This window comes from Mobula birostris, chromosome 10 (assembly GCF_030028105.1).
Source record: "Mobula birostris isolate sMobBir1 chromosome 10, sMobBir1.hap1, whole genome shotgun sequence".
NCBI lineage: Eukaryota > Metazoa > Chordata > Chondrichthyes > Myliobatiformes > Myliobatidae > Mobula > Mobula birostris.
In genome coordinates this window covers 12,274,428-12,299,848 of record NC_092379.1, presented here as the reverse complement: position 1 = coordinate 12,299,848, position 25,421 = coordinate 12,274,428, and the positions used below count along the sequence as shown (strand labels likewise).

Genomic DNA, 25,421 nt, shown 5'->3' with positions numbered 1-25,421 from the left:
GATTTGTCAGGCACGATTTTCCCTTGAGGAAACCATGCTGACTACGACCTATTTTATCATGTGCCTCCGAGTACCCTGAGACCTCATCCTTAACAACCAACTCCAACATCTTCCCAACCAATGAAGTCAGGCAAACCAGCCTATAATTTCCTTTCTTCTGCCTCCCTCCTTTCTTGAAGAGTGGGCTGACATTTGTCATTTTCCAGTCCTCCGGAACAACGCCAGAATCCGTCGATCCTTGAAAGCTCAATACTAATGCCTCCACAATCTCTGCAGTTACCTTTTTCAGAACCCTGGATGTAGTCCATCTGGTCCTGGTGAGCTTTCAGCTTCCCAAGCACCTTCTCCTTAGCGCTAGCGATTGTATACGCTCTGCCGCAACATTCTCGAACTTCAGGCATACTGCTAGTGCCTTCTACAGTGGAGACAGTGCAAAATCCTCACTTAGTGTGTCTGCTATTTCCTCGTCCCCCATTACTACCTCCCCAGCGTCATTTTCAGCGGTCCGATATCTACCCTCACCTCTCTTTTACTCTTTGTACTGTGCAAAAGTCATGGGTGATTATCCAACCCCCATTCTCCTACCTGCTTCCCGTAACCTTTGACACCCTTTGTTCTTTGACTAATCAAGAACATATCAACCTCTGCCTTAAATATACCCAATGACTTGGCCTCCACAGCTGTCTGTGCCAATGAATTCCACAGATTCACCACTCCCTGGCTAAAGAAATTCCTCCTCATCTCTATTCCAAATGGACATCCCTCCACTCTGGAGGCTGCACCCTCTGTTCGCAGACTGTCCCACTATCGGAAACATCCTATCCACATCCACTCTATCGAGGCCTTCCAATATTCGATACATTTCAATGGGATCCTCCCCTCCTTCTAAACTCCAGTGAGTACAAGCCCAGAGCCATCAAACGCTCCTCATACATTAACCCTTTTGTTCCCGAGATCATTCTTGTGAACCCCCTCTGGACCCTCTCTATTTGCAGCATATCGCTTCTCAGATAAAAGGACCAAAACTGCTCACAATTACTCCAGGTGTGGTCTGACCAACACCCTTATAAAGCCTCAGCAATCAATATCAGCCAGGACATAGAGTGATAAGGCTGGACGCACTGCACGTTACTGAGAGGATTTGAACTCATCTTTACATGATCCCTGTGGTACATCAGCAAATCAGAAAAAAGGCAGCTGATTGACAAAACAAGAGTGAGGCAATATAATATTTAATTACAATAGTTTTTTTGTGAATGATTTGTTCTTTTTTGAAAATAAAATTAATCAAAGTAGTAAGATTCTAGTGCAGGATTCAGATGAGAGAGGGGATGCAATTGGATATATTCAGAGACTTGGTTCCATCAGAGTTTGGAGTAAGTTACATCTTTGGGAGACTTTTTCTCCATTGCAGCTTCAGCAGACTTCACAATATCCTCAGTCTGAAGCATCGACATGTTCCACATGGCCTGAGGAAAATTGAGCAAAGGTTTCCGTTAGTGCTGTTTGATGTGTGTAAGGTGGGTGTTGGCCACTGGGCTTCTGAGACATATTGATATAACTGGTGATAACACACACACATATAAATATATTAGTGTTAAAATGTGCACATAAGTATACATCTTTTCTTAGTCTGGTGTCAAATGCCAAAAAAGCTGTATATCAAAGAAAGAAAGCAACACACATCAAAGTTGCTGGTGAACGCAGCAGGCCAGGCAGCATCTCTGGGAAGAGGTACAGTCGACGTTTCAGGCCGAGACCCTTCGTCAGGACTAACTGAAGGAAGAGTGAGTAAGAGATTTGAAAGTGGGAGGGAGAGGGGGAGATCTGAAATGATAGGAGGAGACAGGAGGGGGAGGGATGGAGCCAAGAGCTGGTCAGGTGATTGGCAAAAGGGATATGAGAGGATCATGGGACAGGAGGCCCAGGGAGAAGGAAAAGGGGGAGGGGGAGAAAAAACCCAGAGAATGGGCAAGGGGTATAGTGAGAGGGTCAGAGGGAGAAAAAGGAGAGAGAGAATACCTCTCCTTATTATTAAATAAGTTGTACTTGCTTGTTCATTCTGCATTATTATATCTGGACAGTTATTATGGATTTTCCTATCTGTAATAACTGATGGTTCATAACATAATTTGCAGTATTCTGATTCCGAAACTGGATCAGGCTTGTATTCATAGTAAGGTGTGATTTCATTTATGAGTTTGTATTTTAGGGCAAGCTTTTGATGGAAGATGTTTGCTACTTGATTGTTAATAATGATAATATTATTATTTCTTCCTTTTTGTATTTGCAGTTTGTTGTTTTTTGCACGCCTAAGATGGTGCGGTCTTTCATTGATCCTATTATGCTCATTGTTTTATTATGGATTAACTTATGTTGTTCATTATATGTCTCCCCTCTTGCTGTGAAATGGGGACACCCCTTTTTCCCTTATTAGAGAGAGAGAGCCTGTGGTATGTCGAATACCGGGTAAATGAGTAGTCTTTGGGGTACTGCAAGTCTGTGTCTTTATTGATGCTTTGCTGCACGCTTGAGTGCTCGGTGGGGGGTGCAGATGCTTTTTTTTTGCTGGGGGGAGTCGTTGCCTTGCTGCTGCTTGCACGTGGGTGGGGGGGTTTTGGGGTTCTAACATTTAACCGTCATTCATTATTTGGGGTGTTCCACTGTTTTCGTGGACGTTTGCAAAGAGAAAGAATTTCAGGATATGTATTGCATACATTTCTCTGACATTAAATGTACCTGTTGAAACCTACTGAATATGCCCACAATGAATCTCAGGGTTGTATATAGTGAGGTCTATGTACTTTGATAATATTTATTTTGATTTGGGATAAACGTCCTATGTCTTATGGTCTTATCGGAGAAAGGAGTTGAGAAGGAAATAGATCGGCCATGGTGAAATGGGGTAGCAGACTCAATGGGCTGAATGGCCTAATTCTGCTCCTTTGTCTTATGGTCATGAGATTAAGTTAAAGTTAAAGGCATCCGTTAGTCTTGCAAGACCATGGATCTGCTCCTGGAAAGTCTTCACTCTCCAGGGCGCAGGCCTGGGCAAGGTTGTATGGAAGACCAGCAGTTGCCCATGCTGCAAGTCTCCCCTCTCCATGACACCAATGTTGTCCAAGGGAAGGGCATTAGGACCCATACAGCTTGGCACCAGTGTCGTCGCAGAGCACTGTGTGATTAAGTGCCTTGCTCAAGGACACAACACGTTGCCTCGGCTGGGGCTCAAAGTCACAACCTTCAGATCGCTAGTCGAACGCCTTAACCACTTGGCCACGTGCCCACACATTCATGAGATTATAAGGTAAGTAAAAAGTGGCAGATTCGCTAATATTTTAAAATTGCTTTTTTTAAAATATCTATCAATGTACAAGATTTTTTCCAGGATTCAGATTTATCTATCTATTTATTTTGAGATACAGCATGGAATAGGCCCGTTTCCATCCAGCAACCCACTGATTTAACCTCAGCTTAATCACAGGACAATTTACAATAATCAATTAATCTACGAACCGGTACATCTTTGGACTGTGGGAGGAAACCACAGCACCCGGAGGAAACCCAAGTGCACACAGGAAGAATGTACAAACTTTCTTACAGAGGACACCGGAAATGATCTCGGAACACTGACGCCCCCTAGTGGTAATAGCATCCGATGTCATATTGCACCATCAAAGACCCCCAAAAGGGAGCACTTCTTTTAAAACTGAGCCGTAGCTGAAAACTTGTGAGCACTTGAAAATTCTATGTTTAACTCAGACAGTGATTGTACTCTGAGTGATTTCACAATCTACTTAAACCACTTCACAATGGGAGCGACTGAGCAATGGCCTTTAACAGACCAGCAACAAAGCTGAAAAACTATGGTCAAAACTCAAACTATTCATAAGCCAAGCTGCAGAAGATGAGTCGCAGAAACATATAAGATTACGAAAGGGATAGATAAGAAAGAGAGAGTTTCCGCTGGTAAGTGAGAATAGAACTAGGGGAGATTCGGGGGAGTAGGTTTAGGACGGAGATGAGGAGGTACTGTTTTTCCCAAAGAGTGGTGAATCTGTGGAATTCTCTGCCCAATGAAGAAGTGGAGGCTACCTCAGTAAATATATTTAAGACATGGTTGGATAGATTTTTGCATAGTAGGGGAATTATGGGGAAAAGGCAGGTAGGTGGAGATGAGTCCATGGCCAGATCAGCCATGATCTTATGAATGGCGGAGCTGGCCGATTCCTGCTCCTATGTCTTGTGTTCTTATGAGCTAATAGTGCTGAGTAACTTTAGCCTGTTGAAAATTGTCTCCGTGAATGCTAGCTCAAGGGAGCACAGAATTTCCAGGTCCCATTAAAACCCGACAAACTTATGAAGAGAATACACTGATGTTTTGCCTTTCGTTGTTACAAATTTTTTTTTAATAGACCTTCAGAGCAAAGCAGAAGCGCAGTAGGATCCGGGCCTTGCAAACAACAAAGTGACGGTGACTGAGTACGTGTGCTATGGTTGGGGGATAAGCACCTCCACCAAACAGGGACCATCAACGACCAACAAGGGGTCACTTCAAAAGAAATGAGCAAAGATGGGGAAAGCAGTCCTTAAGCAATAAAGGGGATTCTCCCAGCCTTCTAACACACAAAATCCACTGTGGTTTCCAAACACAATGTGCATTTGTCCATGTAACTCAAACTACACAGCCATGGAACTTTCTCTTACCATAGAGGACTTGGTCACAGTCACTGCCTATGTAATACCCTGGTATAAGACCGTCCTTTATGTTATTAATACAGTTACGCTGTTGGGCATTTGATTTCTTTTTTGCCGATCTCCTCAAAATGCAAGTCTCTATAAAAAGTGTTCCTTTAATTACATTATATAATCGACTATTTCATTTTTGCTGTTTGGAATAAAAGTTCAGTCTCCCATCCACTATATAATGTACTGGGTGGGCACAGGAGTACATTCAGCCAGAGACTCATTCCACCGAGATGCAACACAGAGCGTCATAGGAAGTCATTCCTGCCTGTGGCCATCGAACTTTACAACTCCTCCCTTGGAGGGTCAGACACCCTGAGCCAATAGGCTGGTCCTGGACTTATTTCCTGGCATAATTTACATATTGCTATTTAACTATTTATGGTTTTATTACTATTTAATTACTTATGGTGCAACTGTAACGAAAACCAATTTCCCCCGGGGATCAATAAAGTATGACTATGACTATGATTATTAAGTTAGGCTTGTCACAATTAGCCAATAGGATTTGTCTTGTTAACATTTTGGCCGATCAGAATGGGTAGCTATTTTTTTTCTACAGAGAGCACGGGAAGGAAGAGGCTTTCAGGAAAGAAGGGGAAAGACGGTTCCTTTTGTCCTGATTGTGTGTCGGCGCCTCCGGCGCGCAATTTGGAGCTCGATCGAATGATCCAGCGCTCAGCTGTCCCCGGAGAGGACCAAGAGCACGAGCATGAGCTGTCTCGCGGAGAAGAGACCACAGCTCACGAGCGGCTCCATTTCGAAGCGTCGAGGCGATTGTGTGGGCCACAGAGACCAGGGGGTCGACGACGGTCGGTAGCCGGGTCGGCAACGTGGCGGTCACTCTTCACGGAAGGTTCATGCAGCCGCTCTCCTCGATGCTGACCGGCGGGGGAGGAGGGGGAATGGTTTTGAAATATGATTATTGGACTGGAGTTTATATCGGTCTCCTTCAGTTTTCAGTGCTTTCTTTCTTGTTGCCAATTGACAGACGGGTGATATTTACTTTGTGTGAGAGGGAGGGCGTGGGGATTTGGGGTCTGACGTTCTTGCTGGTGTTTTTCTGTGGGGACGATCTGTTAGTTTTTGTGTGTGAGACAGGGGTATGGGGGGGTTGATGCATTTGTTGTTTTGTTTGCAAGGGGGGAGTCGGGGGTTTGACGTTATTGTCGCTGTTTTTTTTTGCTAGGGAGGGGGTTGGGGTTTGATGTTCCAGCTGCCATTTTACATGCGAGCAATCTGTTAGGTTTTTGAGTGAGGGAGGGGGTGGAGGGGTTGTGGGTTTTGTTTCTTTTTCGTGTTGGGGGGGAGGGCGGTTGATGTCTGTATTTCGTGGCTACCCGGAGAAGATGAAGCTGGAGCTGCAGTCCCACGTTGAGCTCAACACTGGCTGGCAACTCCTGCGACGCGGCTGGTGCTAAACTGTATTGGTCTGCCGATCCTTTGGGCTCATCAGGTGGGCAGGGAGGGGGAGTTTGCCACATGGGCAGCAGCTCGCTCTCCACTTCGTACTGCCCAGGCTTGCGTATCTGGACAGCTGGGAAGCAACATCCATCATCAACCCTGACCGATGGAGGTCTCCCATGATCTAATTTATGGCACGTCTTCACCAGTGAGGTGCCATCCTAATCTTCAGTGACACAGACACTCTTTTGGCAAAGCGGAAGCTGGGGGTTGGAGGGGGAGACGGGTAGAGGGTGGTGATGAGACGTCAAGGTCCTTGCTCTGCGATATGGCACTTCATCGTTAACCATGTACCGGTACTCACAATGTAATCCAGGCCTTCCTTGACCGAGTGATCCCGGGAGTAGATCATGTTCAGCTTAGTTCCCTGCACGGCCAAGGGGCTCTTGCTGGAGATCTCAGAAGCCAAGTCAAAGGCACCGTCCAACATGGCTTCCTTGTCTTTGAAGACTCGGCTTTGGACAAGAAGAGAGAAGTTAAGTTGGTGACATTTGGCCTGGTTGTGCAGAGCAGATCCAACAGCACCGTCCATTCTTATACTAGGTGATGGGGGGGGGTGGGTGGAACCGGGGTTGTCAGCTTCAGTCTTACTCGATATGCAGCCTATTGTCTCCTCTCGGTCCCCTCCTCCTTCCCTTTCTCCAATGGCCCTCTCCTATCAGATTCCTTATTCTCCAGCCCTTCACCATTCCCTCCCACCTGGTCTAACCTATCACCTTCCAGCTATCCTCCTTCTCCTCCCCCCACCTGTCTTTATTCTGGTGCCTTCCCCCTTTCTTTCCAATCCTGAAAGAAGGGTCTCGGCCCGAAACGTTGACTGTTTATTCATCTCCATGGATGCAGCCTGACCTGCTCAGCTCCTCCAGCATCGTGTGTGTGTGAGTTACTCTGGATTCCCAGCATTCTGTGGGGAGCAGCACCAATGTGGGGGTCGAGAAATAGATGAGGGTGGGACCAAAGTGTGTTCCTCCATTGTCAACTTCGGTGAAGACCTCGACACCATTATGATGGTGTTGAGACTAGCGCGTGACTTGGATTTAAGTGAGGGAGATTTGCGCAGCGTCAGCCTCGCTCTATCTTCCCAATTCCCGTCTGGATCCAGTGGCAAGACAGAGTCGAGATGGCTGGAGATGGGACTAGGCGCAGTGGACGACCAGGGCGTCTCCTGTGTCTTGTCCTGCTCCAGGGACCGAAGCTGGACTGAGACAAGGACAGTCCAGCACACTGCACAAAGAGCCGGGTGCGGCTTGAGCGATGTAGGACCACTGGACTTGGAGGCACCCTCCTGTCAATCACGTGCTTTGTGCGGCTGTCGTTGATAGCGGGAAGTTCAACGTCCGGCTGATACACAGCAAGGTCCCAAAAACGTGCCAATGAGCAAATAATCAGGGAAAGCCTCTGGCCATCGGATCTCAGGGAGAACCCTCCTCACTTTGCCAAAACAGCGGAGGGGGATCCACTGCATCGCAGAGAAGGGAAGCAGGAGCCTCGGTCCGATGACTCACCTGACGGACGGTACTTCTAACAATGCAGCTCTCCCTTGGTGCTGCAGCCAAAGCGATTTGTTCAGGTCGTGGGGAGGACCTCCAAGCCCCAGCAAGAGGGTCGCCAGCGAGCCACACATAACTCTGGTCCACCGTCGTGGAGCAGATCATGAGGAGCGTGGGTACGCTCGAGCTGCGGATTCAAGTAGCGGCAGTAACCGGCTCGCCGGCAGTGGGGTGGATCCGGCCTCCCTTGCCCGGTGGCGGGGGAGTGACAGTCCTCGCGGGGTCAGAGCGCGTAAACATTAAACAGCTTACCTCACCAGCCCACAGCGCACTGCTTCATCGGCCATCATCTTCCTCGCCGTGTAAACGAGCTCACTCACCAGGCTACGAGACACAAGCAGGAGGAGACCATGAAGCCGTACTAAATTGTTCCCAAGTTTCCCAACTCTCCCACATAACATAAATAGAGTTAAAAGTATTAGAACACTGATCAGGATGGGACAGTAGAGGTCCTTCAGCTCACGATACCGTACTGAGCTGTTAACCTGCTCTAAAATCCATCTAGCACTTCTCTCCACTATTCTTTCACCCAAGTGCCTATCTGAGGGTCTCTAAGTGTCCCTAATGTAGGAGTTCCCAAACTGGGGGCCACGGACCCCTTGGTTAATGGTAAGGCCCCAGGGCATTAAAGAAGGCTGGGAACCCCTGCCCTAATGTATCCGCCTCGGCCACCATTCTGGCAGTGTGCTCCATGCCCCTATTCCCCGTGTTGTCGGATCTCAGTTATTTTCGATCCCCAGGTTCTTTTAGGAGTTCAGGAATGAGTGAGATCACGATCGTTTACTGTAAAGTTTAAACCAAGGACAGCTGCTAAGCAGGCCAGGAACGGTGATACAAAGCAGATGACAGACAAGAAACTAAACGGATTCAACACAGCGTGCTTGAAAAATCTATCCCCTTTCTACTCGAGGTAACAGCAGTTCCTCAGATAAGAAAATCCAATCCATGGCTACACAATTATAACATGTGGGTAACGTGCTGACAGTTGGCCAGTGATGTTCCTACACTCAAACCGCCTGTTGGTGGGTCTGAACCAGACAGAGATTCACCTAACCTCATTAACCAAAAATTGATTAATGAAAAGTTGGAAAAATGAAAAGGGTGATAAACTGTTACATAATTGCCTAGTAAGTGAAGAAAAAAGCACCACATACTGTGAAAAATACATGAGTTTGTTAAAAATACAAATTGTTAGATACAAAGTATGTCAGTAAAAAAAGAAACTATGATTAAAACTATGATTTTAGCCCTTCATTAATTCAACTAACATCTTAAAAAATTATAAAAGAACAACTAATTCCAATAGTGTCAAGATCCTACTTTTGGCATTCCCCCCAACTTTCCTCCAAACACCTTAAAGTTAGGCCCCCTCATATTAGCCGTTTTCACCCTGGGGAAAAAAGTATCCACTCTTATCACCTCTATCAAGTCGCCTCTCATCCTGCACCAGGTTACTAGGAAGTACGACGCCGGTCTGAGTCTCTGTCGCCTGCTGATTAATGAGATGAGGCGGATCTTACCTGGTTCACACTCATCAACAGTGTAGTTTGAGTCCAGGAGCAGCATGGGGCCTTCCTCCAGAGAACACAGTACAGTACAGGCCCTTCGGCCCACAATGTTGTGCCGTCCCTCAAACCCAGCATCTCATATAACCCCCCCACCTTAAATTCCTCACTTCAGACAGGGGTGCACAGTTCACATCGGCTTTGTGGCACAACTCCTCGGAACCCAGCTCCACCGAATGACTGCTTACCACCCGCACTCCAACTGCCTGGTGGAACGCTTCCACAGGTGCTCGAAGCCAGCCCTGTTGGCACGCCTCCGAGGGCCAGGCTGGGTTGACGAACTCCCCTGGGTGCTGCTTGGCATCCGCACGGCACCCAAGGAGGACCTGGCCGCGTCATCGGCTGAGCTTGTTCACAGTGCCCCGCTCACAGTTCCCGGTGAGAGGGCTGGGGAATTATTGAAAAACAGACTTCCACCCCAACAGGCAGCCTGCCACATCCGACTACCTCTTTGACTTCAGTGGGAGCGAATGTTGAAAATTCAAAATAAATATATTATTAAAGTGCATTCTGTCACCCATATTCAATTCTGAGATTTGTTTTCTTGCGGGCACTTACAAGTAACACAATAGAATCGATGGAAGACCTGCACCCAACAGAACGGACAACCAATATAGAAAAGGCAACATACTGTCCTAATACAAGGAGGGGAAAAAGGGAACAATATTGAGAACATGAGAGGAAGAGTCCTTGAAAGTGAGTCCAAAAGTTGTGGGAACAGTTCAGTGATGGGGCGAGTGAAGTTATCCCCTCTGGTTTAAGAGCCTGATGGTTGAGGGGTAATGACTGTTCCTGAACCTGGTGGTGTGGCAGCAAGAATCTCATGCCTGGGGTGCCCTTTGCCCTGACTCTTACATTCAGTCCCAGTTGAGAAGATGAAGAAATGTAGAGCGGTTACTTTAAAACAAACCAAAGCCGCTGAGAGACTAAGGCAGGAGATGGACATCATACAATGCACTTCCAAATAGCGAAGCCCTGAAGTCGAAAAAGGTACGTTCAATCCTTCGTTATGAAACCAGCAAAGAGGAACGATCTTATAGCGATAAAAAAGTAATGGAACTCAATTAGCAATATAGGATCTTAGCATTCAAATCAGCGTAATTAAGCGGTCTAATAATATTCCAATTGGCGTTCTAGATGTATTCAAGTGTTCATCGTCCCAGTTAGCATAGTAAGTGGTCAAACTAAATCAGTTTCCAATAACATCCCAATTAGCACCTGGTACGTATACAAGCTTTCCATTCAGCATCCCAATTAGCGTGGTAAGCAGTCAAGCTAAATTAGTGCTCCAGTAACAGCTCAATTAGCGTTCTACACGTATTCAAGCATTCTAGTTACCGAACCAGTAACGTCCCAATTAGTGGTCACCAAAAAAAAATCATTCCCAGTTGCTTCAAACAAAACTAAACAACTAACAAAATGTGAACACATAACTACACTCATTTGCTTCTACAACTGTGTACATACATCTATTGATGCTTCGGGACACATCTTCAGTGAGGTTCCTGGAATCATCGGGTGTTTCGGGTCTTTCAACATCATACAACCTCCTCCAGGTGACCCAGCCGGGGCTAATCAGACCCCAGCTTGTGTCCAGATGGCTAGCTACTTATGACTCCATGGCTCCCCTCTTTTGAGCCACAGTCATCTTGAGGCCCTCTCTGCCGCATCGGTGGTACTGCGGATGGCTCTCCTCTTCCTCTCTCCCTCGATGCCCAAAATGTTGAAGGCTCTAACTAAGGAACGGGCTACGAATCCCCTACAACCAACCTCCACTGGGAGACACCTCGCTCTCCATCCAGCCTGCTGACAGTTGCTGACCAGTCCTGCTTACTTGGAGAGCTTCCTTTCAAAGGCCTCTTCCAAGCTATCTTCCCATGGGACTGTCAGCTCCAGCAGCACCACTTGCTTAGTAGACTCAGACACTAGGACAATGTCTGGTCGCAGGGTAGTGGCTGCGATATGGTTGGGGAACTTCAGCTGCCCTTCGAGGTCCACCAACAGCTGCCAGTCCCTTGCAGAGGTCAGGATGCCTGCAGATGTTACCACAATAAACACGCCATAAACTACAACACAGACTGAAAGTAGATACATGGCTCCTGTCAAGTGCTCAGAGATGCTTTCAACTCAGTCAGCATTTCTTCCATCCTGTCCTGTCTTGCTGAACCAATTAATAGCTATCTACTAGTGCTCACAGCTCCACCCAGAAGACCTGCACAGAAACAGGTCCTTTGGTTCAGTGAGTCGGAACAATTTACACTAATCCTGCACTCATCCCATTTACTTTCCCGACGTTCCCATCAATTCCAGCACTCACCTTTACACAAAGGGGGGATTAGTTTGGGATTGATACAAATTTATAGATAGGGAACAGAGTATTATGAACAATCAGTGGTTAATTGAGCAAAGTAACACTACAAGGGCCCGGTGGGGAAGGACCACAGTTTAGGGTTCTTCACCCATGGGAGTGGGAGGGGTCGGGTGGTGGGGAGTATACCCCTCCACAATGGTGTGGTAAGGTGAGCCAACGGATTGCCACGTGGGTGGCCAAAAGTATGGATATCTAGAGAGCATAAGGGAAATGTATGTAAAGGATTGAGAGGCATTGAATGGTTTATTGTATATAATTTTATTTTTGAATAAAGTATATTTTGAAATTAAAAAGCAGTATGGACTTTCACTGCAGCTAAACACACAGACAGCATCAATGGAAGAGGCATTCACTGCTCACATCTGGTGAGCTTTAAGGGTAACAAAACTTGAAGTTGATTAGATCAATCCAGACAAGGGGAGGAACTCTGATGAAAATGGGAGCTAGCAAATGTTTAAACCTTATCTAACAAATTGCTTGGAAAAGTAACTTTCCAAACTTTCACGCTGTGGAAACAAAGCTTTCTCAAACAAGCAGGCTCTGAGTGGTTAATCTTGTAATCTGTCCACTGTTCAGTTTCCAACACAATTACAGTGTGAAATCTGCTTCAAGTTTGTGGGAATTGGAGGAATCTGGGTGGGTAACGAAAACCTGGATTTTTATAAGTGTTCTTCATCACCTTCATGATGTGCCGTGTCGTAGCTCGTGGTCGATCCTGGTCTTGGCAAAACTTTTCCACAGAAATGGTTTGCCATTGCCTTCTTCTGGGCAGTGTCTTTACAAGACGGGTGACCCCAGCTATTATCAATACTCCTCAGAGATTGTCCTCCTGGTGTCAGTGGTCGCATAACCAGGACTTGTGATCTGCACCAGCCGCTCGTACGACCGTCCACCACCTGCCCTCATGGCTTCACGTGGCCCTGATCACGGGGTTAAACAGGTGCTACACCTTGCCCAAGGGTGACCTGCAGGTTGGCGGAGGGAAGGAGAGCCTTACACCTCCTTTGGCAGAGACGTATCTCCACCCTGTCACCCTCTATATATGTTAGTCACCAATAAATCCACGAAGGATTTGAGAACCACAAGGTGCTGAGAATGCAGGACCAGCAGTCACGGGGAGTGCTTTGAGAGGTTGGTCATGGTTAGACCTAACTCTGCCCGATCAAGGAACTGGACCCGCTGCAATTTGCCCACCAATACGATTCTTGGCTTCCTCATCTGGACAGCACGGGCAGTAGGGATCAGTAATAATATCTCCTCTTTCACTGACGACGAACAGACGCAGCACAAGGATGTGTGCTTAGCCTACTGCTCGACTTCCTCTATACACACGTTACTGGGTGGCTAGACGCACCTCAAGCGCCAACTAGAAATTTGCAAATGAAACCTACTGTTGTTGACAGAATCTCAGTCGGTGACAAGAAGGCGCACAGGAGCAAAATAGGTCGTCAAGTAGTGTCACAATGTCAACCCTGCACTCAACAACAGCCTCCAAGAGGACCACAACCTTGTCATAGGGTTTGGAGGCTTGCGTGCCTCAATGACCCAGAGGGCTATGTTGCCTGGAGTCTAGGCTTTATGCTTTGGCTCTTGGTAGGGTCACCAATGCCAAACAGGTCAAAGAGCAAAGGCCAGACTCAGAGTGGTCCACCTGTCATCCAGATTCAGGGGTTCAGCTCAGGGCTAACAACCCTAACCGGCCAAACAAAGTTTTTATGGAAACAGCAATGAAGAATCCTTCTACATCTGAGTGTGACGCTATTCCTGGGTCTCCACCCGGGACTTGCGTGAATGACAGTAGTGAAAACCAAGAAGAAGCTACTGACATGACGAAGGAAGCCCTGAACACTGCCAGAGATGGAGGACCTTCATTGCTGCCTGAAACACCGGTGGCGTAACAGGCAGTAAATATTCAATATCAGCGAGGATGTATTGTAGACTTCAGGAAGGCAGAGTTGGGAGAGCATCACCAATCCTCACTGAGAGGGTGAGTTTACAAGGAGGGAGGGAGGAGAAGATGGCAGCGCGACGCACGGCCGTTCCGAATGAATATCGATATGTGTAACTAAGGGTGCCGTGCATCAATCCTGATTTGATGGAGACAGCCGTGAGAAGTACGGAGGAACATCTGGAGAAACTTCTGAAATGCCCGCTTCGCTGCCGCTGCTACTGTGCGATCGAGAATCTCTGGAGGGGAAAGCCCCAGATCCTCGGCTTTGCCTATTGTCTGTTGCTGGGGCCGGGGTCGAAGCGCTCGGCAGAGATGGTGCTCGGTGCTCGGTGTCGGGAGGTGGTCGGAGGCTTGAAGTTTTCGGACGGACTCGGAGTCGGATTGTGGTCGGATGCTTCCGGGATGCTGCATCGGCAAGTTTGCGGTGCTGGAGGTTCACCGTCTGCGTGAGATGATGGGACTTTCGAGAGACTTTGAGACTTTTTACCGTGCCCATGGTCCGTTCTTATCAAATTACGATATTGCTTTGCACTGTTGTAACTATATGTTATAATTATGTGGTTTTGTTAGTTTTTAAGTCAGTTTGTCATGTGTTTTCGTGATATCATTCTGGAAAAACATTTTTATCATTTCTTAATGCATGCATTACTAAATGACAATAAAAGGGGACTGCGTGTCCTCATAATCATAAATAAATCAGTTTCAAGTTCCTGGGTGTCAATATCTCTGATGATGTGTCCTGGGTCCAATATTTTGATCTAATCACAATGAAGGCACGCCAGCAGCCATACATTAGGAGTTTAAAATTTGGTATGTCACCAATATTCTAGAAAATTTCCACAGATGAACAGTGGAGAATATTCTGACTGCCTGCATCAACGTCTGGTATAGAGGCTCAATTGTGCAGGATTGAAAGAGGCAGCAGAGTTGTGAACTCAGCTAGCTTCATCACAAACACAGCCCTCACCATCATCGAGGACATCTTCAAAAGCCGGTGCCTCAAGACGGAGCCATCCCTCACGAAGGACCCTCACCGTCCAGGACAAGCCCTCTTCTCATTACTATCATCAAGCAGGAGATGCAGGAGCCTGAAGATTGTAGGATTAGTTTCTTCAACTCTGCCATCAGATTTCCGAACGGCCCTGAATTCATGAATCTGGCTTGGTACAGTTCGAATGCCTAAATGCTCTTTTGCATCACTTATTTTTCTTCAGTGTAACTCAAAGCAATTTGTTACATCTACACTGTACTGTAAAACCACAAATTTCACAACATGACCACCAATGAGCACATCTACACGGAGCGCTGTTGCAGGAAAGCAGCATCTATCATCAAGGACCCCCACCATCCTGGCCATGCTCTCTCCTGGCTGGAGAAGGTACAGGAGCCTCAGGTCCCACACCACCAGGTTCTGGAACAGTTATTACCTCTCAACCATCAGGCTCCTGAGCCAGAGGAGATAACTTCACTCTTTTGCACACTGGTTGTTGGTCGATATTTGTTGTGTGTGTGTATTCAGTGATTTTGTTCTGTTTCTTTGTAGTTACTGTAAATTCCTGCAGGGTAGTATATGGTGAAGTATATGTGTACTTTGATAATAAATTTACTTTGACCTTTGAACTGTCAGTGATAATAGCAAACCAGAGGGGATAACTTCACTCAACTCTTCACCGAACTGTTTCCACAACCTATAGACTCACTTTCAAGGACACTTCATCTCATGTTCTCGATATTTATTACTTATTTATTTATGACGATTATTATTTTCTTTGCATTTGCACAATCTGTTGTCTTTTGCACACTGGCTTTTTGTCCGTCCTATTGGGTGCAGTTCTGTCATTGATTCTATTCTGTTTCTTCTATCTACTGCGAATGCCCACAAGAAAATGAATCCCAGAGTTTTATATATGTACTTTGATCTTAAAATTTAATTTTGAACAATAAATCTACTTCTGGATGAAGTTTGTCATACTTAAGAGAGGAGGTCCGATGAATAATGAAGGAGAAAGTTTAGACCGATCAAAGTTAGATTAACAAAGTTTGGGAGGAGAGTTGTGTGGCCCAGAAACACCAGCACGGATGTCGGGTTGAATGCAAACTCTATGTCACTTTCTGGGATATCGTCACACTAACAAAAATGCGTATCTTACAACAAAACAGGGCAAATTAGTTGCATAATTTTCTAACCGAGGAAAGCTGATCAGCGACATAGGGGAGGCTGGGTGCAGAGAATGAGACTGTCAGCAAAGAATTGGAGAGAGTCAACAAGGGAGAGCAGTCACAATGGTGTAAGACAGAGGGTGAGCGTGCAACCTGGACAGAGATCAAGGCTTAGTGACGGCAAAAGAGTACCTGGCATTTCCTATAACTTTGGGGAGACGCTGCAATGTTCCCACATCAGCTGCCATTCCGATGTCCACCTCCTGGGCAGAAAGAGAAGTATTATTTATTTAGGGATACAGCACAGAATTGACTCTCCCAGCCCACTGAGACACGCCACCCAGCAACTAACCCTAGTCCAATCACGGGACAGTTTACAATGACCAATCAACCTACTAACTGGCACGTCTTTGGACTGTGGGAGGGAAATGGAGCGCGTGAACTCCAATGCCCTGAGCTGTAATAGCATCACACTAATTGCTACGCCACCACAAGACATTGGAGCGGAATCAGGCCATTCGGCCCATCGAGTCTGCTCCACCATTTCATCATGACTGATCCATTTCCCTCTCAAACCCAATCTCCTGCCTTCTCCCCGTAACCTTCTGCACCCTGACTGATCAAGAATCTATAAACCTCTGCCTTAAATACACTCAATGACCTGGCCACCACAGCCACCTGTGGCAGCAAACTCCACAGTTTCACCACCGTGGATGCCCTAAACTGGATGAAGCTCTACCTGGAAAGGACAGGATATGAACCAATAATTTTGTGTTAGACCATAAGACATAGCAGCAGAATTAGGCCATCTGGCCTATCGAGTCTGCTCCGCCATTCAATCCTGGCTGATCCTTTTTTCCTATCTCCTCCTCAACTCCAGTTCCCGGCCTTCTTCACATAACCTTTGATGCCATGTCCAATCATGAACCTATCAATCTCTGCCTTATGGGTATGGGTAACCCTAGGTAATTTCTAAAGTAAGCACATGTTTGGCACAGCATTGTGGGCCGAAGGGCCTGTACTGTGCTGTAGGTTTTCTATGTTTCTATGTCAGATTACGAAGCCCGTAGGTCAGCATGTCTGGAGCCCCAGCCACAGACTGGAGATTGGAAGCCTGACGTCTGGATCTCTGGGCCAAAGACTCTGGAGGCAGCCTGGGGGTTGGGGTGTGTGTGTCTGTATGTACGTGTGAGTGAGTGAGAGAGAGAGAGAGAGAGAGAGAGAGAGAAAGTAGTAAATGAGGTAAAAGTAAAAGTAGTACCCAACACAGACTGGGAGACCGCTTTGCTGAACACCTACGCTCTGTCCGCCAGAGAAAGCAGGATCTCCCAGTGGCCACACATTTTAATTCCACATCCCATTCCCATTCTGATATGTCTATCCACAGCCTCCTCTACTGTAAAGATGAAGCCACACTCAGGTTGGAGGAACAACACCTTATATTCCATCTCGGTAGCCTCCAATCTGATGGCATGAACCTTGACTTCTCAAACTTCTGCTAATGCCCCACCTCCCCCTCTGTTATTTATTTATATACACACATTCTTTTTCTCTCTCTCTCCTTTTTCTCCCTCTGTCCCTCTCACTATACCCCTTTCCCATTCTCTGGGTTCCCCCCCCCCTTGTCTTTCTCCCTAGGCCTCCTGTCCCATGATCCTCTCATATCCCTTTTGCCAATCACCTGTCCAGCTCTTGGCTCCATCCCTCCCCCTCCTGTCTTCTCCTATCATTTTGGATCTCCCCCTCCCCCTCCCACTTTCAAATCTCTTACTAGCTCTTCCTTCAGTTAGTCCTGACGAAGGGTCTCGGTCTGAAACGTCGACTGTACCTCTTCCTAGAGATGCTGCCTGACCTGCTGTGTTCACCAGCAACTTTTATGTGTGTTGCTTGAATTTCCAGCATCTGCAGATTTCCTCGTGTTTAATGGCCTGGTTTTGCTACTGCTGTTCTGTTTAATTGCTGCTGTGGCGTGTGCTGTTCTGGTAAAGGTTAGCAATGTTGACACCAGAATCTGTTGCCCGCAGCAGACCACAACTTGTGTTGGTTGTTAATTCAAATGACACATTTCACGGTATGTTTCTATGTACGTGTGATAAATAACTGAATCTGAACAAGTCGTGGTGAATAATTCTGAAGAAGATGAGGGAAAGGCAGTGGAGAGACAGCTAGCTAATGCATTCTGACAAGCCTGTTTGGTGCAGAGGAAATTTTTCAGAGATCACTATAGTCCTTGTTTGGGACTTCCTGCTCTTCCAGATACCCACTGCTGGAGATGCACTTTATTATCGGCTTGACCATACGGTATCGTGCGAATTTTTAGGCACATATATATAGCTAGGGTGCCTAAGACTTTTACACAGTACTGTATTTATCAATGTGGAGCAGAGAGCAAGCTTGTAAATCTGGCAGGAGCAAAGCATGTTGGGAATGGCGGGAGTGGTGTGTCATGGGAGGGGTGTGAGACAGGTAGCAGAGAAGGAGCTCCAGGGGCGGGTGTAGACGCACCCAGCCCTGAGACACCAGGCAAAGTCATTCGATTCCAAACAATTGCTTTACTGATCATTATGGAATATCTCTCTGGTGCTTCCCTCTCCCTTCCCCTTTTCCCAGCCATGATTCCCCTCTCCCTGCCCCCTTCCCACTCTCAGTCCACAATAGAAACCCATATCAGCATCAGGATTATCACCACTCACATACATCATGAAATTTGCAGTACATAATTTGCAATACAGCGCGATACGTAAAATTACCATAGTACTGTGCAATATTCTTAGGCACTCTAGCTCTCTCTCTCTAGATAGATAGATGGATACATAAATATGTGCCTAAGACTGTACTTCTCCTCGCGATCGCTCTCACTGGAGGCTGGAACTACGCAGGGTTCTAAAAAGAGGAGAAGAGAAGCTGAGGCTTGCTGCTGAAGAAAATCGCACTCGTCGGAAAAACAGCACCAAGACAACACTGGAGGACAGCGCCTTCGAGTGCGGTCGCTGCAGCCGCGACTGTCACTCCTGTGTGGGCCTCTACAGCCACAACAGACGCTGCTCCAACACAGACTGACGCAAGACCTTCCAGGCGCAGATCCATGGTCTCGCGAGACCAACGGATGCCACCAAGACAGTACTGTATATTCAGATCTAGGTTCAACAAGCCTTGGATTATCTACCCTGCTGTGCCGCAGTGGCTGAGGAGGAAAAGGTGGTGGAAGGTGTTACCGGGAAACTATAGCTGAGATGCATGGTTCCTGACTGAGGGCAAGGCAGCTGTTTAGTGGCCAGGTACCAGCAGTGGCCTCATGGTGGCGCTCTTGCCTCTCTTTCAGAACTCAGCAAATTCAAGTCCAGCCCCAGGAGCGGCAGGCCGGCACTCCCAGTGCAGTACAGAGCAAATCCTCTGCTGTCACAGGCGCCGTCCTTCAGCGGCTGTTTCCTGCCGCCTGGGGCATCAACTGTGAATAGGAAACCTCACCTGCGGCTCCTGTAACTGCTACTGAGATAAGGTGTGGGGTCTAACTTAGAAAGCACCACCACACACTCCCCCCCCCCCACAACGATCACTGTGCAAGTGCAAAAGTTCCACATCACCGAACACCCACTGGGAGTTCAACTCAGCAAACAGACACGCTCACCTTCACTTGGAACCAGGCATCTTGTGAACACAGACGGATGTCACAGGCTGTAATCAAATCCACGCCTGGGAAGGAGAGAAAGAGAGGTATGAGAGAGAGGGAGGGAGAGAGAGGGGGAGAGACAGGGAGCGAGAGACAGAGGGGGGGAAGAAACAGAGAGGGGGAGAGACAGAGGGGTGAAGAGAGAGGGAGGGAGAAGCAGAGGGGGAAGAGAAGAGGGGGAAGAGAGAGGGAGGGAGAAACAGGGGCAAGAGAAGAGGGGGAAGAGAGAGGGAGGGAGAAACAGAGGGGGGAGAGACAGACGGAACGAGAGACAGAGAGGGGAGAGAGACAGGGAGCGAGAGACAGGGGGGAACAGAGAGGGGGAGAGGCAAAGAGAGGTAGAGAGACAGAGGGAGAGAGACAGGGAGCGAGAGACGGGGGGAAGAAACAGAGAGGGGAGAGACAGAGGGGCGAAGAGAGAGAGAGAGGGAGAAGCAGAGGGGGAAGAGAAGAGGGGGAAGAGAGAGGGAGGGAGAAACAGAGGGGGAAGAGACAGAGGGAGCAAGAGGCAGAGCGGGGAGAGACAGAGGGGTGAAGAGAGAGGGAGGGAGAAACAGAGGGAGGAAGAGACGGGGGAGAAACAGAGGGGTGAAGAGAGAGGGAGGGAGAAACGGGGGGAGAGAAGGGGGAAGAGAGAGGGAGGGAGAAACAGAGGCAGGAACAGAAGAGGGCGAAGAGAGAGGGAGGGAGAAACGGGGGGGGAGAGAAGAGGGGGAAGAGAGAGGGAGGGAGAAACAGAGGGGGAAGAGACCGAGGGAGCAAGAGGCAGAGCGGGGAGAGACAAAGGGGGAAGAGACAGAGGGAGGGAGGAGACATGGGGAGATTGGGTGAGAGGTAGGGAGGGAGAAGATAGGTGCTTACGTTGCCACATGTACTGAGACACAGTGAAAACCTTGTTTACACACCATCGAGACATCGAGACAGTTCGTCACACACAGAAGTGCATCGAGGTGGTAGGAGGCAGTTACAGAGAAAGTGCTGTGCAGGCAGACAAATAAAGTACAAGGAGATTGGGAGATGAAGAATTCACCTTCTTGGTGTCCAAGAGATCCAGTAACAGCTGGGTGGAAGCTGCCCTTGAGCCTGGTGGTGTGTGATCTCAGGCTTCTGTACCTTCTGCCCGATGGGAAGGGGGAGACAGGAGAATGCCTGGGTGGGAGGGGACCCCATGAAGGATTTGGTCCCTGCATTATGAATTGCTGCTCGCAGGACTTCTCCCTGGAGATGGTGCAGACGGTGGCTGCGTGGGCATTATCTGCACAGCAGCATTATAGTTATTCGTAGAGGCTGGTTAGGCAGGACTAGTCTCCTTTGGTACAAAGGAGGTGAGAGGGACGGTTAACTAGGGTTATAAGAGGTTGAGTCAGAGGAAACAAGGAAGGTCTCCCTTCACTTGACATAGAGGTTAATAATGGGGGAGAGCTCAAAAAAAAGTTAATTGCTGGAAGTATTTGGGAAAGGGGAAAAGCCATTTTCACCCAAGCAGTGGTGAGTGTCTGGAACAGAACAGAAAGGGTCACAAAGCAGAGAGCTGGAACGTGGGACTGGGAAGTTCTACTTAGAAAGGAAACGACGGGCTGAATGGACGCCTTCTGACTTGAACATTCAGTGTCTTACTGCGTAGAGACAGACCCTGCAGTCCAGCTGGTCCGTGCTGACCGAGGTGACCCACCTAAGCTCGTCCCCTTTGCCTGCCTTCTTGCTTCTTAAGGCCATCGCCCCGAGCCCACCAGCAGCAGTTTGCCAGAGGCCTCTGTCCTGGGCCGAAGGTCGATCGGCCTTGTGGCTTCTGCTTGACGTCAAACATCTAGGCCGGGGGTTCCCAATCTGGGATCCACAGATTCCTCGGTTAATGGTAGGGGTCCATGGCATATATAAAAAAAAAGGTTGGGAGTCCCTGTTCTCGATGGAGGTCCTTCCTCTCCCAGCAAATAAGGTCTTTGGGGCTTCTATTGGTGTTTCTGCAGCTCTTGGTTTTTATGGGATATGGTTGCTAGGCCCATGTCTAAACCCTCCTCCATCCACAGCCAGGCTTGGGACCATCCTTGGCAGGGTTCCATTTGCCTGTATTTGACACATATCCCTCTAAAATTCCTATCCATGTCTTTTAAATGTTGCTGACGTGCCTGTCTCACACACCTCACCCCACCTGTGGTCCACCGTCTGGAAGAAAGGATTGTCTTTCGGGTTGCTCTCAAATCCCTTACCTCTCACCTAAAACCCACGTCCTTTAAACAGAGGAACATAGAGAATAGGTGGAGTAGGCCATTTGGCCCTTCGAGTCTGCACCGCCATTCATTTCGATCATGGCTGATCATCCAACTCAGAACCCTGTACCTGCCTTCTCTCCATACCCCCTGATCCCTTTAGCCACAAGGGCCATATCTAACTCCCTCTTAAATATAGCCAATGAACTGGCCTCAACTGTTTCCTGTGGCAGAGAATTCCACAGATTCACCACTCTCTGTGTGGAGAAGTTTTTCCTCATCTCGGTCCTAAAAGACTTCCCCTTTATCCTCAAACTGTGACCCCTCGTTCTGGACTTCCCCAACATCGGGAACAATCTTCCTGCATCTAGCCTGTCCAATCCCTTTAGGCTTTTATACGTTTCAATCAGATCCCCCCCAATCTTCTAAATTCCAGAGAGTACAAGCCTAGTCGATCCAGTCTTTCATCATATAAAAATCCTGCCATCCCAGGAATCAATCTGGTGAACCTTCCTTGTACTCTTCTACGGCAAGAATGTCTTTCCTAGTTCTAGTTCTAGTCTCACCCAACCTCAGCGGAAAAATGCTGCTCGTGTTTACTATTGCTATGGCTTCGATAGTGTAGTGGTTAGCACAATGCTGTACACAGGTTCACAGGTTCAGTTCCTGCCGCTGCTTGTGAGGAGTTTGTATGTTCTCCCATGACCGTGTGGGTTTCCTCCGGGTGCTCTGGTTTCCTCCCACAGTCGAAAGGCCAACCGGTTGGTAGGTTAACTGGTCATTGTAAATTCTCCAGTGATTAGGCCAGGATTAAAATCGAGGGATTGCCGGGCGGTATGGCTCAAAGTCTCAATTTTTAAAATTAATAAAAGATCATTTTTTATCCCTTATCAAATCTTCCCTCATTCTCCTATGGTCCAGGAAAAAAAAAGCCCTAACCATTTCAACCTTTCCCAAAACTCCTCGAGTCCCGGCAACATTCTCCAGCCCCGGGAAAAAGAGAGTGTGCGTTCACCCTGTCTACAGTATGCCTCTCATGATTTGATACACCTCCATAAAATCACCCCTCATTCTCTTGCACGTCTAGTGACTAAAATCCCAGCCAGCTCAGCCTCTCCCTCCGTAGCTCTGTGCCTCAAATTCCAGTGATATCCCCATAAATCTCCTCCATACTCCCTGCAGTTTAGCAGCATCTTTCCTTTAGCAGGGGGACCAAAACTGAACATAGTATTCCAAACACGTCCTCACCAATGTTGTGTAGACCTGCAATGTAACATTCCAACTTCTAGACTCTCCGTCCTAATAGATGGAGACCCAGCATGCCAAAAGCCTTCGTCACCACCCTGTCTACCTGCCCCTGGTTTCTCTGGTTTTCTGATGATTGAAGAGAGTGTGCACTCACCTGCCCCGATGCAGCCACTGTGAACTGCAGCGATGACGGGCTTCGGGCACTGCAAGAGAACACAAGGCAAATCTACGATCAGTGGGCAGGCAGGAGCAGACGTTCTCACACCGTCCGGAGTTCCCGGCAGACGTGCAGGAATTCTCCTGCGCTTTGAGGAGGGATCAGAGTAGGAGGTCATCTCCTACGCCGACCTGTGCGAAGTACGAGCTTGGGAACAGCGGCCAGAACAAAAAAGTCAAGCTTATTGTCATTTAACTATATACACGTGTACCGTCAAACAAGACAGCTTTTCTCTGGACCAGGGTGTAAAGCACACTAGTACTCATAGCACACAATAATTTATGAAAGTAAGGATAAAATCTACAGATTAATCACGCACAAATAAACAAACTAAAGTGCATAAATTAAATATTGTGAGGTACAGAACAGATTAACCAGCGACACTTCGAATGCAATGCGGCCGGGAGTTCAGAAGACTAAAGGCCTGAGGGAAGAAGCTGCTTCCCACCCTGACCGTTCTTGTTTTTATGCATCGGAGACTCCTGCCTGATGGTAGAAAGTCAAAGAGGGTGCTGGATGGATGGGTGGGATTCTCGATAACACTAAGGGTCCAGAGTATGCAGCGCTCCTGATAAATGTCCCCGATGGATGGTAGGGAGACCCCTGTGATCCTCTCAGTCGTAAAGCAGGAAAACAAAGTGAATAACAGAAATACAAATATCATTCCAGCGAGGCAAAACAGTGCTCCAAGAGGTTGGACATTGTACGGTGGGGAAGATTTATAACTGAGCAGAGTCAGAATCAGGCATATATGGTGAAATGTATTGGTTTTTGCAGCAGCAGTATAATGCAATGCGTAATAACGAAACAGTGGATTACATTAAGTAATTACAATATTAAGGAATGTAAGGAATTACAATAAGTGAATTACAGATATGTGTGTGTGTGTGTTCTGCACTACTTTTTAAGTGTAACTATTTTAATATATATATACACACACAGTCAGCCCTCCGTATCCACAGGTTCCGCATCCACGGATTCAACCAACCGCAGATGAAAATATCAACCGCAGCTCATGGATCGCGATGGTTGCGTCCGTACTGAATGTGTACAGACTTTTTTTTTCTTGTCACTATTCCCTAAACAAAACTCTGGTTAGGCCACACTTGGAGTACTGTGTCCAGTTCTGGTCGCCTCACTATAGGAAGGATGTGGAAGCACTGGAAAGGGTACAGAGGAGATTTACCAGGATGCTGCCTGGTTTAGAGAGTATGCAATATGATCAGAGATTAAGGGAGCTAGGGCTTTACTCTTTGGAGAGAAGGAGAATGAGAAGAGACATGATAGAGGTGTACAAGATAATAAGAGGAATAGATAGAGTGGATAGCCAGCACCTCTTCCCCGGGGCACCACTGCTCAATACAAGAGGACATAGCTTTAAGGTAGGGGTTGGGAAGTTCAAGGGGGACATTAGAGGAAGGTTTTTTACTCAGAGAATGGTTGGTGCGTGGAATGCACTGCCTGAGTCAGTGGTGGAGGCAGATACACTAGTGAAGTTTAAGAGACTACTAGACAGGTATATGGAGGAATCTAAGGTGGGGGCTTATATGGAAGGCAGGGTTTGAGGGTCGGCACAACATTGTGGGCCGAAGGGCCTGTACTGTGCTGTACTATTCTATGTTCTATGGTCTATGTTCTAATACAGTATAACAAATATTTACAAAGCGTTTACATTGTATTAGGTATTATAAGTAATCTAGAGATGATTTAAAGTATACGGGAGGACGTGCGCAGGTTATATGCAAATACTACGCCATTTCTGCTGTTCACCCTCTCAACCCCAGATCCATTGGTTTATAGGGGTGAGCCTGTCTCCATTCCTCCTTTAGACCACCAGCTTGTTTGTTTTTGCGACATTGAGGGAGAGGTTGTTTTGTTGACAAATAAACAGACAAACAAACACTTGCCTGTGTATAGTGTGCACACGTAAGGATGATGAGTGAGGAACACTCACAATGCGCTGGAGGAACTCAGCAGGTCAGTCAGCGTCAGTTGAAAAGATTAGTCGACGTTTCGGGCCGAAACCCTTCGTCAGGACTGAAGTAAGAACTTTGGGGAGGGTTTGAAGAATGCTGGTAGTTGCAAGAAACAGTAATTTGAAAGACAAAGGGGTGAGGGAGGGGAAGCAGGGAGGTGATTGGCAGGAGAACAATGTACAGTAGTAGAAGGAGGCGGAACTATGAGGGAGGTGATGTGAAATAGGGATAGAGGAAGGGAGGGGGAGGGCATTACCGGAAGTTGGAGAATTCTATGTTCATACCAAGGGGCTGGA

The 25,421-nt window shown here is 47.5% G+C and overlaps 1 protein-coding gene across 2 annotated transcripts in view; it reads right to left on the bottom strand.

Moving 5' to 3' along the window:
* Positions 1-1,215: 1,215 nt before the first annotated feature.
* The window catches only part of ech1 (enoyl CoA hydratase 1, peroxisomal), a 37,292-nt gene continuing 13,086 nt past the window's right edge, over positions 1,216-25,421 (bottom strand). For both annotated transcript variants that reach the window (XM_072269932.1, XM_072269933.1), the window contains 6 exons: positions 23,087-23,135; positions 19,436-19,500; positions 16,000-16,070; positions 8,013-8,084; positions 6,515-6,665; positions 1,216-1,469 (listed from right to left, as the gene is read on the bottom strand). In XM_072269932.1, coding sequence (XP_072126033.1) covers positions 1,365-1,469; positions 6,515-6,665; positions 8,013-8,084; positions 16,000-16,070; positions 19,436-19,500; positions 23,087-23,135 — 513 coding nt within the window. In that variant the 3' untranslated portion in view covers positions 1,216-1,364. The remainder of the gene's footprint in view (positions 1,470-6,514; positions 6,666-8,012; positions 8,085-15,999; positions 16,071-19,435; positions 19,501-23,086; positions 23,136-25,421) is intronic.